Source organism: Cyclospora cayetanensis, unplaced genomic scaffold (assembly GCF_002999335.1).
Source record: "Cyclospora cayetanensis isolate NF1_C8 unplaced genomic scaffold, CcayRef3 CcayRef3_contig_176, whole genome shotgun sequence".
NCBI lineage: Eukaryota > Apicomplexa > Conoidasida > Eucoccidiorida > Eimeriidae > Cyclospora > Cyclospora cayetanensis.
The window spans coordinates 66677-80385 of record NW_020312121.1 but is presented as its reverse complement, the minus strand read 5'-3'; the positions used below and the strand labels follow the sequence as shown (position 1 = coordinate 80385).

Sequence of the window (13709 nt, the reverse complement as noted above, 5' to 3'; positions counted from 1 at the left end):
CGCTTGGCTTGTGCCATTTTTACCTAGATCGTCTGCCTAGAAAACCCAAATAGCTAAGATATGTGAACGCTGCGCAATGTCCCTGAACAAGATCTCAGCCATCTCCGTGCTTTTCTCTACAGGGATTTCACATGATGGGAGTAAGACTAGCTGAGCTGCAGGCGGATGCATCCTCTAAGTGCTCGGGGTATACGCGAGCAGTCGAGCAAGGTAACTCAGCGCACAGCACGCATTGCTTGTGTGGAGCTAGTCGTGCTTTCAAAAAAGCATACACGTGCACTCGAAGCAGACGGCCATTCTAATCCGAATTTCGATTAAATATAACGATTGAAGTAGCTGTGTATTTGTGTTAACTGACCCCGTGTTGCGGTGTGTCGCTGTTGCACGCAGAGTTGCCTACAATTTCAAATTCTTTGGCTTCGGCCCTAGCTTGACCCTTACGTGGGTGTGTGCAACACTTGGTCAAAACTGGACCCTTGTACTGGCTGACGAGGAAACGACGTGCTGCTTCATCAGGTACCATGCTTTGGGAGCAGGATGTCTGCCAGTGGCTGGAAATGCGGGTGCAACGAGCGAACAAGTTCATGTCATCTTTGGTTCCGAATCCATAGGTCAGCAACATCAATTTTCACTGAAACTGGTTGGCAGGTGACCTTAAGAACACGCGGTTTCGATATTCCAGTTGGAATACACGAAGGACGAAACCCTAGCACCCCCCGAAGAGCATTGACAAAGGCGAATACGATGTCCTCTGCAGCTTTGCCAATCGTATTAGGGTAGAAACTTAGGACATACTCATTTATTATTCGTCTTTTAGAGGATACTCCGCTGTTTACACGGTGCCAGTCCCGCTATGCCGTAGCCTCAGCCCTCCGGCCCCAAGTGGACAGACCTCCTAGAGGAGCACTGTGCTTTGGGGTGGGATTTGCCGCTTCGCCTGGTATGCACAACGGCCTAAAACGCTTTGTTACGAGCGTCTTCGCTTGCTTCCATCCAGCGTCAGGCTTTGTAGAGGCGTGTCTAGCTGGCCGTGTCTCCCCACGACAGGGAGAAACGCAGCTGGCAATCCTGTTAGTGGTCATCCCTTCTCCGGAGCATCTCGCGGTCTGTATTCCAAGTTTGTTGCTCATTTTCGTACTTCTAGCGGCGTTTGCGCGCTTGGCGTGTCTTCTTCTCACTCTGGGCCTGTCCAGCTCATGCTGGAAGCCCTCATTTTTCTGCGCGATGCGCTCATTATGCTTCTCTGGCAATTTCGGCCGGTCCGGAACGACTCGACTGCCCTGACGCTGTGCATTCGTGCGGCTTCCTTGGCCTGCGGTGGTCTTTTGAGGTAAAAGAACCCTGCAGCCTCAGTGTCTTCAGCATCATCGCTGCTGCCTGCTTGCGGGCTGCCTGGACGCTCCCTCTGGTAGCTTCTGATGCAGCTTGTTTGGTGTACAGCTCGGAACACGTTTGTCTGGTGATTGTTTCTGTGCCTCGCCGCCGCAATTCGCTGCACATCCAATTCTGCGGCGGGCAACTTCCGGCTCAAGTGGGCGTGTTGTGTTGCTTCATCGCTCATTGGGTGCTCTCTCTGTTAGTAGCACCACTGTAATGCCAGTTGAGTGCATTGATTGGAGGCGATTCGCTTACAGGACGGCCTCTAGAGGCAGCAGCTCCCTCCCCAGTGTGCCGCAAGCTCGGTGCGTCGAGGGTTCCTCGGAGGAAGGAGTGCCTGCAGAGTCAGGCGTGGGAGGAACCCTCGCTCCTGCGTCTGAAGTCGCAGCTGCACAGGTGGCCGCCTCTCGCTCAAAGGCCATGGCTTCCGCAGATTGCGAAGCGTCTTCAGTAGGAGGTACTCCGTCTGGTGGTCAGGGGTGTCCGGTCGGGACGGATGCAGCTTCTGAGCAGCCAGGATCTCCCCCTGTGCGTCTAGCGTCTCTACACGACAAGGGAGGTAGGCGATCCGGCTGGCTCTCTTTCGGAAGCGGGAGCCTGGAGAGGTACTGCAGCACGAGCCACAGCAGGAATTGCAGCAGTGGCAGCAGTAAGTCGTGTGGTGGCGCTGGGAAGCAGCCCGTGGCTGCTGCCGTTAGGTCTAGCGCTGCTGCTACGGCTGGCGAGCAACAACAGCAACAGCAAGAGCAACAGCGGGCCGAGCCCGTGGTGAAGAAGCGGAAGCTGTTGCGGGGGGGAGTGGCCGCTTGTGGTGCTGCAAGCAGCGATTCAGAGTCTTCTTCCGTCCCTCCACAGCAAGTCTCGGTGAGCGGCAGCACGCGGCTCTCCAGCAGCGGGCGGAGCGCCTGCCGCAGCAACAGCACCGATAGCGAGAGTGAGGAATCCGACAGCGATGACGAGTCATTAGACGCTTTGCAGCTTTGTCTCCAAGAGTCAGAGGCAATGACGAACCTGCTTGTAGAGGAGCTAGGAGGTCCCTCTGCAGAGGGCAGAGAACATGTTCGGCGTCAAATAGGCGAAGGCCGTTGCCACTGCAGCGCGTCGCTGTGCATCCCTGAGGCACTTCAGCAGCACTGCGGGGAGGGCTGGCGAAGGCTGAAGGACTATCAAAAGTGTGGGGTTCATTGGCTGGCTGCAATGCATAAGGCGGACAGGAACGGAATACTCGCGGATGAGATGGGCTTGGTAGGTGGTCGTAGACAGAGAAAGTCTCCATCCTTGTTTTTTGCGTGCTGCTGCTGCTTCCGGCGCTTGCGCCTTTCGAGAGTTGGGCCAAGGCTGGACGGTAGCGATGACGCCAGTAGAGAGGCGCGTCTGTCAGTTTCGCGGCTTCTGTGCCTTGTCAGTGTGTGTGTGTGTGTCAGTGTGTGTGCGTCATTGTGTGTGCGTCAGTGTGTGTGTGTCAGTGTGTGTGTCGTCGTTCTCGAGAAGTGTTCGTGCAGTAGGCATCTCTCCTCTTGAGTGCCTGCGTGGGTTGCTCCAGTAGGAGCTGAGAAGCATTTGGCCGCTTCTCGCGAGAGGCTTCTTCCCAGCTCTTGTGCCGCGGCACGCAGGGCATGGCGTTTTGCAGAGGATTATCGAGAGATAGAGAAAGAGATATATGTGTATGTATAGAGATATGGAACGGCTGCCGCTGCGCGTTCTCGTCACACGGCCGTGTGGGAGAAACCTTGTTGTTGATGCGTGTGTGTGCTTCTGCAGGGGAAGACCGCGCAGACGTGCGTGTTTTTCAATTACGCCTACTCTAGCGGCTTGCTTTCGACGCCGACTCTCGTGGCGGCTCCAGCGTCGCTTGTAGACAACTGGGTGCGCGAGCTCGCTATGTGGGCCCCTCACTTGTCTGGCCGCGTTGTGAAATATGCGGGGAAGCAATCGGAGCGGCGGAGTATCGCTTTGGATTGCATTGAGTCGCTGCAAGGCTCCAAGCCCTTTCGCGTGCTTGTAGCCTCGGTGAACTCCCTCTCCAACAAGTGGGATGTCCAGTATCTCCGCCAGCTCAGACCGTTTGCCTATCTGGTGGTGGACGAGGCGCACGCCTTAAAAAATAAAGACTCGCAGGTGTACAAGAATATCAACAAGATGGCTCGCTGCGAACGGCGCATTCTTCTCACGGGGTAACTTGTGCCGCGTTTTGAAGCCAAGGCGGGGCAGTGTGATTCTCTCCTTACAGCGAGGAGCAGCGGGGAGACGGGCTGAAAGTCATTTAGGGTTGGCTGCTGTCTTCTTGTTGTGATTATTTAGACGCACAAAGGGAAAGCCTTCACTGCCTGCGTGGACGAGCCAAGCTGCTGCTGTGTGTCGCCTGCGTGTTCTGTGGCTCGCAGGTCGCCCATCCAAAACAGAACCGTCGAATTGAGGAATCTGCTTTTGTTTCTGATGCCTGCTGTTTTCGACGCCGAGTCTCTGGATCTTGCCCTCACAGCGTTCGAGAGGCAGGCACAGCGGCAGCGCGCTTGCCAGAGCAAGGCGAGGGTGAAGGCGCAAGAAGTTCGGCAAGCGGAGGGGCAGCCGGCTCAGGCTGACACTGCTGCGCCATCTGGAGAAGATGCAGGGTCCTATTGCGGCGGCATGAGCAGTGAGAAGGAGCAGCAGCAGTCTGAATCATCGGAGAAAACAGGCCCTTCGAAGGACGATCTCAAAGGCGGCGGCGGCGGCAGCAGCAGCAGCAGCAGCAGCAGCAGCAGCAGCAGCAGCAGCGACAAGGGGTTCTTGAGCAAGGCCTTTGAGACATTGGCGTCAAGGGGAGGCGACGCGGCTTCTCAGGGAGAAGGAGGAGGCCTCCCTGCAGATGTAACTTGTCTTCAGCGCGTGTTATCGCCTTTCATTCTGCGCCGGCTGAAGAGCGAAGTCATGCAGGAACTGCCCAGGAAGACAAACATCGTGCTGCGTTGCGAACTTGACGGCACCCAGAAAAGCCTGTACTTAAGGGAGATCCGACAGCACGAATCTGACCTGGCTATGTCTCTCAGGAGGCTTACCCAAGCCTTTGCGGGAGAAGAGGAAGCCGTTCCCGCCACTACTGACGAAAGGGCACACAAGACAGTCCCCGGTAGGCCATGTGCTCAGGAGGCTGGGGGTGAAGTTAAAGAACCGGGTAGGTGCTAGCGGCATTGAGCCTCCAGAGGCAGTTGGACAGGTGGCCTCTTACAACTCACAATGAGGCCCTTTCATAGAGAGAAAGAGAGAAAGAGAAAGAGAGAGAGCGTCTATGCGTCTGTGTGCGCCATCTGGATGGATTTATGTGTTTTGTGGAGTCTTCGATGCATCTCTTCTTGCGTCTTTTCTTTGTCACTGGTTTAAGGAACTGCGTGCTTGGGGTGTGGCTGCAGAAGCCGGCGGCAAACGGTTCGTCAGCAGTATGCTGTTTCGCCTCCGTCGGATATGCAATCATTCGCTGTTGATGCAGGGTCGCTTTACCTCGGAGCAGAAGGATGTACGTGGTTAGCGCCGCAATGCGCAGTTGTTGCCATTGGTGGTTGTAGGAGCATTGGCGGCCTTCTCTTGTGCGATGTGTTCGTGAGGGTGTGAGCATATTTTTGAGGGCGGGGGGGAGTGGGCGGATAAGTGGCGACATTTTTTTTGCGAGGGTTGGCGTATGCGGTGTATAGGGGGGGAGGGCGTCGTCATAAATGTGGGCGTATTTTGTTGGGGTATGCAGCGCATGGCACGGCACTACGCATTCCACGTGGACGGATTTAAGGGGAATTCGATTGAAAAGATTCGCGCGGAGTTCGACAACTGGAGCGACTATGAAATACATCAGGTAGGCAGGGTAGCTTTCGAACAACAGCTCCGTATAGAAGAGATTCTTTTTATCCAGGGTTACAACAAGGAGACTTCTGGAAGCGCTTGCCGCTATACTTCAGGGGGCAGCAGAGGAGTGGCGGTGCCAGGGGGGGTTTATGTAAGGCGTGTGCAATGGCTGGCGTAGGGGATTCGCCTGTTAGCGGAGCAGGGAGACATGAAGCTCGCCGACTTGGCTCTCCCCGCGGACGCCTTCCTGGAAAGCACGAAACTGAGGTACTACAAAAAGGCGCTTCCCCCCTCCCCTTTCCCCCCGCGAAATCGCTTTCTAGCCAGCCGGTTGCCCGCTCATCTTGCGGTGTAGCTGAGTGCAAAACCTTCTTTCTTGCTCTGTGTCGCTCCTCTGTTTCGTCTTTCCGCTACTATTTCCACTGGAGGCTCCTGCTGGCCTTCGTGTGAAGAGAACGCCAACGCGTGCTCGCTATGTGCAACCGTGCCGACTACCTGTTTGCAGAAAGGCATTTGAGCTGTTAGCCGAGGTTCAGAGTCGGGGCGAGAAGGCCTTGCTCTTTAGTCAATTCACAACTTTCCTGGACGTTGTAGAGGAGGCTTTGCAACTGCATATGCCCACGTTGCGCTTCTGCCGTCTGGACGGATCGACCGTTGTCGAGGAGCGACAGCGTCTTGTTGATGGCTTCAATCAGACAGAAGAGTGCACAGCCTTTCTCCTCTCCACCAAGGCTGGAGGACAGGGGCTAAACTTGACAGCCGCGCGCACGGTGATCCTCCTGGACCAGGTAAGGCCTTGTTCAGAAAGCAACAGCACCTCAGCCGTGTGCCGAAGTCTGTGTGAGTGCTGTTGTTTGTTCCGAACCGCGTCAGTCTGCAACGACTGCAGATCATCCTTCTTTTGCCTGAAGCGTACTGCGTCACTGGACGCTGTTTTACCATCCTCACGGGAGGCTTGGGAGAAATAGGGCGGACGGGAGGGGGGGAGGGAGTGCTGAGTCTCGGAAATGCTCTGTTGTGTTGGATGGTTTCATGATTTTATAAGAGCTGCCTTTTCCAAAGCAGCTGCTTACGCCGGAGGTCTTTGCCTGCTGGACGGGGTTCTTTCAGGACTGGAATCCTCAGAATGATAGACAGGCCGAGGACAGAGTGCATCGACTTGGTCAAACGCACGAAGTTACAGTGTATCGCCTCTGCTGCCGCGGCACAGTCGAGGAATCTATTCTCAAGGTGAACCTCGCTTGTTGAGACTCAGGGTGTCATGGGGTCCTCGACGCGTGACTGCTGAGCTTAGGGCTCTATGGAGTTCTGCACAGTGGGAATAAGTGCTAGAAAGGGTTCTCGTCCAATGCAGATTTTTACACCAACGGACGGTAGCGATGCGTATTGCAAGGGAACATTCGAAAGCCGTTGTGGCTGCTGATAAGCAGTAGCATTCAAGGAAAGAGGATATCTGGTCTACTTGTATTGTCTTCCTGATGCGGTGCCCAGTGCTGTCAGCGCAAGTTGGATTTGGACAGTGCATTTGGAGGGAACTCGGAGATTCTTCAGGCTGCAATTCTCAGAGTACACACCGCCTTCTATGAGACTTTTTTTCCCTTCTTGGATGTCTGGCCGTCTCGCCTTTTCTCTCCGCATTGCATATCGGTCTCATGTTTTAGCTGGTGAATTTGTGCTCGACGTTGGAGGTGTGTGCGGGGTTGTGCCGTTGCACTAGCGTACAGGCCCCATGTGTGGGTTGGTCGTTGCTGTACAGGATTCGTTGGAGAACGCCAGCATCGACGGGACAGAGCCGCTGCTCCGCATTGGTTCATGCGCTCCAAAGAATCCCTGCCTGTCAACCCCCTGAAGCCTGCTGACCGCCCCTCTGTGCCAGTAATAGCAGCGTCACTTGGCTGCTTGGATGACGCTTGGGAGATCACTGATCATGCCGCAAAGCGCTTCTTGAGAACTCTCTGAAGCCTTCTCGATCTGTGCTTCACTGTGCTGTGCAGAGGCGAAGCCAGATCGACAGTTTGCTATTTCATGAGTCGATTCACGTCTTCAAATACTGCGCGGCAGTGACACAGTTCATTTGTTTTCTTTTGTTGAGGCCGCTGCATGGTCACCCGCGAGTACGCATTAATACTTCCGTCCTTCTCAGTTTTATTATTTTACCTCGCTTTAACCAAGGAGGGGATGCTGGGGAGGTTACGAACTCCAAGAACTTTGGCTCGTCAAAATAGGATGAAGCACGTGCAGTAACGGGCTAAGCTACGCTTCGCTATTCTCTAGCACACTAGTTGTCTTCAATCAAGAATTAGAAATAGATTTAATAATGGATTTGTCTGTTCGTACATCCTCGCAACATCTTGCAGACTAATGATTGCTCGACTCAACAAGACGCAATGCCGTGTGCATGTGCGCCAGCTGCTATGTGCAACTAGCTGTGAATGCTTCGCGTGTGTAGATGATTGAACGACGTCAACCTTACCTCTACCACTTCCCACGCCGGTCCCCTGAGTGGTGCGAGCAGGGAGACACGTCACCATAAGAGATAGGTCAAAGAAGGTGAAAGCCGATCTAAGGGCTCCGCAGATAGACGCTTTATTCCAGACTCAGTACAAACTTGACAAAATTATCGATTCTTCCTCAAAATAACTTCCTCCTTTCCCTGCCCACCCCTTTGGATTCTTGAGAAAAGAAAAGCGGCAGCTAGGATATGTGTTGCTACATCCTCTAGTCACTTCAGCTTTCACGACTAGTTGCACATAGTACGGAGTGCACGTGCACACAATGGGTCTGTGTTGATCTAAATACAGTACTCGGCAATAAGTAGTATATACGAACAGACAAACCCACTATTAGACTCTACTATCCCATTTCACGATAAACGCGTTTAGTGTGCCATCGGCGCTCAATAGTCCTACTGTCCAGCATTTCACCGCTGCCTGTGGGTCGTCCATCTGTAAAGGCGTCACTCACTGCGTGGCTACGCTTGTGGCGCTTCAAGGGTTTATCAGGAATCCAATACTGACATCTCTGCATCACCATCAACCTCTGAGGAATCCCACCAAAATCAGTTTCAAATCGCGAGAAGATAGCAAATGCTTCTAGCCACCTGGCAGCAAGTTTCTTCGTCTGCTCACCATCTCCTCCACCTCTTAAACGCCTGCTAAGTTAATCAGCTATCCAGGAAACATGTATGTGACCGCCGCTTATCATGTACTGGCTTCTGACTGCTGAGCCTTGTGCACATATTCGCGTGTACTAGCCAGCTGCTCTCTGAGTACCCTTCGCTACTAAGATTGGCTGCTGACCTCAGACCACAAGGTCCAGGCCCACATATGATGATGGCTCCTTGTGGAGACCAGAAATGCGGGGGAGCAACGGGTAGACGAGTGCACTATCATGCTGTAAGCCTGCTTAGCATATGGAAGAAAAGCAGGCCAAACAATCGGACATTCGTGGGCATGGAGTCTTAAGTACTGCGAAAGAGTGGTTCCCTTGCGCTGTGTACTAATCTGCCTGGGGGTGGTTCGCAGCGATCATATTGCGATCAATGTATAGGTGGGTCATACGGGGACGCCGGAACGCACCAACGAACGTTGGATTCCCATACGCAATTTCACTCCTGGGGAATCTGTGAATCTTTCAGCCATAAATTCACAGCATTAACAACCTCCTGAGCTGTGACTTTATCGGAGCAAGGGATAAGTGGGCATATTTGCTGAGTCTGGCGTCAATGAAGTAGACTATCCTAACCCTTAGCCTTTACCAGTCAAACAATTACGTCCACCGTCAGAGTAGTCCAAATCCTTCTATGAATTATGAGTCTATGCCAAGCGCCGCGTTAGGAGAATTTCGTAGCTTTAGATGCCGAGATTCCGGGCTTGACGGAGCACATCCCGCTGCTGCGGGACGCATGCCCGGCCACTAAAAGGAGCCTTAGAGCTTCTGGACTGCAATGTGAATTCCACCTTGGGCCAAAAGAGTAATATCGTGTGCTCTGCGCAAAAGTGCACACGTTTTTAAAATTTTGCAGTGCACAAGGAACGTGGTTCCCTCTTCATGTTGAACCATGAACGCTATCTTTTTGTGGCAGTGCTTCACTCTTTTGCCATTCTGGAGCTTGGCAGTGGTAGCGTACGCATAGGTGTCAAAACCTCAGGCTCAAACGATTTTATTTAAAATGCAAACCGTCACAGACATAAGCGGTTGCGCTAGGGAATTGCTGGGGCTTCGCGTGTGCGCGCCACCCACCGCATTGGAGATATCTACACTGGAAAAACGTGTGCCAGGTTTCCAAGCCATCGAGCAGATGTAGGATTGGCCATATCCTGAAAACTCTTCGTAAGGTATAGCAAAACTGATGGTCGGTCTGGGCAGTAAGTTGTCGCCCACATTAGTGTCAGTAACGGTTCACGCACCACCACACCGTAGAAAGTTTAGTTTCCCGCACTCGATACCGCTGCTCGCGTTCGGTAAGCGAAGAGCTATAAGCAATAATCTCTGGTCTTTTGGTGACCCCATAGGCTATTGAAAGAGTAATTCACCCACCGTTACGGCAATAACACCGGTTTGGAAATAGATATGACTCTCATACCCAGGCAGAGGATCGTGGCGAAGGATGTGCAAGGCGGCTAATGGAGCCCTTGGTGAGGCATCATCCAATTCTGCCGAGGCGATTGACTGTGATTTCTCTCAGTGGATCAGTGAAAGAAGCAGCTATGTGACTGGATACAGAAATGAAATTTCGTCATAATTTTAAAGTCCCTCGTTCGTTTATGTAAAGGTTACACTTTGTTTGCTCTTAATGTTGCCGTATGTCGAGTAATTCCTGAAGCCAAGCCATCGAAGCGCCAAAGTACATTTATTTCTTTCAAAATCAAAACAATTATTGGCCGTCAGATACTGCTGCGTGATCCAGAACAGCTGAAGAGCACGTCGCAGGCGATGTGGCTGCTCGTAGACGTTTTGGCCAAAGACTAAAATGCCGTCCTCGGAGACAGCCATCCACCCCCCGTTGCTAGCCTTACAATAGTCTCGATATAGTTTGACGCTGCAGCTCGACAACCGAAACTACAAGGTCAATGGGCATGGAAGGATATTTGTTTGCTATTGCAAATGTGGAACACCGTTGTATGCGCGTTGCAAGGATGAATAAGGGTTTGTAAGAAAGCGTTTGTGATATCACATGCCAGGTGTACTACTTATACGTGTACAGTGTCAAACGATTTGCCAATATGAGCTATCAGGAATTTGCGTGTCAGAGGTGTCTTATGCAGAGGCTTAAAATCAACGCGCATGCACCATCTTTAACCTTTTGGGGAGCAACAACACGGTTTTATGCCTAAAAGGGCTTTTCGATTCCTGCATTCTGAATTCTTCAACAAAGGATCCGTCTGCCGCCCAATCGTCTCTTCAAGCTGTGGATGCTTTGATATCGTACAAAATAGCTTGGGGCCGAGCCGGATATTGGTCGAATACGATGCGCTAGATGACCAGCATTTGGCCACTGTGCTGGCAGCTTGTCATCAGTTAGCACATCCGCAGTCACCCCCTTGATATTGGCCCTCTCTTGCTGCTCCTTAGATGAAGCTTTTGCCTGATGCTTTTCTGAAACCGGTTTCAGAGTCATTAGGCGTGGTATGCGCGAGAAACCGATTTTTAATTGTGCGCTGCCGAACCGAGCGTATGTAAGGCCCCTCTAATATTGTTGAGGTACCGACTTCACCGCGCCAACATAGAAGAACGCACCCTTTTGGAGGACAGCAGGAGGTGCTTTTTCCTTAATACTCTCTGGCACATTAGCCTCCCCAGCCTGCAGCTGCGGCCTCATGTGGGTTTGCACCCTACTATCCATCGAATGCCTAGCAGTATGGTAGTCCAAGACCGAGATTATATGACGTTTTCTGAGGTGAAGTGGCATTTATATGCGGTAGGTTCCCGATCCGTGCGTATGGCTGCCCGTCAGGAAACTTGAGCCTAAGGGACTTAGTGCACGAGTGAAAGACTGCACTTCTGTGCCATTTCCTCGAGTGACAAATCCATTCTACATCCCCTTGCAAGTTACTCTGGGAATTGTCGACCACAAATGTAGAGTTGTATCGGGGCACACGTGACATATAGTGTATCTCTGACTGCTGCTCCATCCTCCGCAGCATCTTTCATTTCGCCGAAGCCCGCGTGGGAAGTTTGCCGTTTCTATAAGGTGCCTTTTGGCTCGTCAAGCTGCTTCCTTTCGCTGCGCTCAGTCCCGTTGTTCAAGCTCTCTGACTTTTTGCATGCGTTTGCAACACTGGGTTGTGTGACCCAATCTCCCACACTACAAGCCAGTCATTTGCTGGGTGCTGTCTGCGGCTGCTTAGAAGTACGAGTTCGTTGCGGCTCATTTATTAAGTATATTTTAGACTGTAAGATAGGGCGGGTTGACACAGTCCCGACATCCATAGTCCTGATCACTAGTTTGCCTCTTCCTTACCAGCGAAGGACGCAGGAATCTCGCTCGCTTGATCCTATTGCCCGAAGTGCTTTGACGTTTGTCGAATCACCAAAACGCTGTTCACCCTGCGGCCAAGTGACACGACACTCCAGTTAGACCTAGAATAAATCACGGATGATGTATCTGTTGGTCTATGATGTGGCTGTTGCACATCCAAGCTTCACACTTCTCGTTATACATATCACTTTATATATTCCCTTGCTCTGTTCCATATTTCTTAGTCTACCGATCAACTGAAAAGTTCCTTTGCTCCAGCTTCCTCATTTCGGCCAAAGCTTGCGATTGTGCTGATTTTGGCATTTGCACAGGAGTAAGGGCGTGTACAGAGGACCGAATTGTAGCAGTCTCTGAAGCCAGATAGCTTTCTGTAAAGGAGTAGAGCTACCGTTAAAGTGCGCCTTAATCCAACAAGCATGCGGCAAAATGCACCTGTTCTCTTCATCTGCTGGGTATAACTCACGGTACATCTACAACCGGCTGATAAAATCGTTGAGCAATCACCGAAACATAAGGTCGCCGTACTCATCTACTCGACATATTTTCATCGACGTATCCATAGACAATTTATCGGCTGAGAAACCACGCCTTCCTACTAGCTGTCGAGCAAGTGCGCCAATACCAACTTGCAGGCCGGCCTCTGCTGCAGGCATCGTGCCTCAGAAAGCTTCCACCGTTAGAATGTGCCTCTTCCATCGTGTTGCCAAACAGATTACATTGCTAAACAAGAAATGACTTGATCGAGCTCGGGCAAGTCTCTTAGATACACCTGGCATCCCACTGCACACACAGCCGGTTGATAATCAACGAATAGCAACATCGAGCCATAGGGTAGCAACAAATGTAACACTCCATTCAAGGTGTCCTGAGGAAGACACTCAAGTCCAGACTCAATGTTTATTGATTTTTCTGAAGAAATTTTTCTCCTTTAGCCGCATGAACTCCTCAGACTTCCCGACAGGAGGGGAGGGGCACAGCTGCCGTGCGCCTAGCTGTATCCTTTCAATAGTTTCGATATTCAGCTAGTTGCACATCGCATCCAGCAGACATGCATGCGATATTGTCTTCGTGGACCAAGCTAACAGTGCGCTGATGTACTCAGACTATTTCAAAGACAAGCCAACTACTTAGCTGCTTGTTAATACTTACAGAGTAGTAGTAATGTAGTTAAAAATGGTCAAGTGTAACTTAGCTTACTGCATGGAGCGTTACAGATTCCACGTGTTTGGTTGGCTGTTGCCTAAGAAGCCACGAGCCACTGGAGGACCACAAGGCTCAATCGGTTTTGCGGTTTAAAGCACAAACAAGAAGCGGTGTTGCGTCCGACTCACTGAACGGCTGCCTCGGATATTTTTGCGGAGATTCGTTGCGGGGTTGTGGGGTACAAGAAGCATTTGAATGATGTTGGCTTCTACGAGACACACGCTGTTGTCTCTAATTGCCGCACAGGACTTTTGTTATGCTTGAGATAATCAAGGGTTGGAGGGGCATTCGGTAACAGCAACTACTGAGAAAGAAGGGCGGAAAGGGATTAGCATCCAGGAGCACGGGAAATCACTGCGTACCGACCCCTTCACGCCATTGGTGTGGCAAGTAGAAAGCACTAAGTACATTAGAGGTCTACCTTAAATTTGTCAGCGAGGCACAGCTAAGCTCCTGGTCATTCAGGGCTGAAAACTAGCTGAACAGGATATATGGGACCTTAATTACCGAAAAACACTGGAAAACACGAAAAACACGATGTTGAAGAAATATTCGCTTTGAAGTGTCGACACATCAATTGAGGAACAGCAGCTACAATGGCGGCTCTTTAGTAAACGCTTCCTTGTAGCTGGTACCGCCGGGGAGGTGTCCATTTCTGGAGGACTTGTGGAGGCTGACCAGGGACTAGAGAACCATTTCATTGGGATGAGTACAATAATTTTATTCCTCTTTGTTTATTTTTAGCAAAAATTGATACCTATACGGTGTGCTTAGACGGGAAAAAAGCAGTATTCCACTATTTCACGTGTCCCATTTGGATGCAGAGCAAGTTCAC

The 13709-nt window shown here is 51.6% G+C and overlaps 1 protein-coding gene across 1 annotated transcript; it reads left to right on the top strand.

Moving 5' to 3' along the window:
* Window positions 1-1593: 1593 nt before the first annotated feature.
* Window positions 1594-7039, top strand: LOC34621510. The gene is made up of 10 exons (XM_026337317.1): window positions 1594-2622; window positions 3139-3551; window positions 3762-4518; window positions 4739-4870; window positions 5096-5200; window positions 5369-5457; window positions 5696-5978; window positions 6301-6420; window positions 6682-6756; window positions 6947-7039. The coding sequence occupies exons 1-10, from the start codon at window positions 1594-1596 to the stop codon at window positions 7037-7039; spliced, it is 3096 nt and encodes a 1031-aa protein (XP_026193102.1).
* The last annotated feature ends 6670 nt before the right edge of the window (window positions 7040-13709 follow it).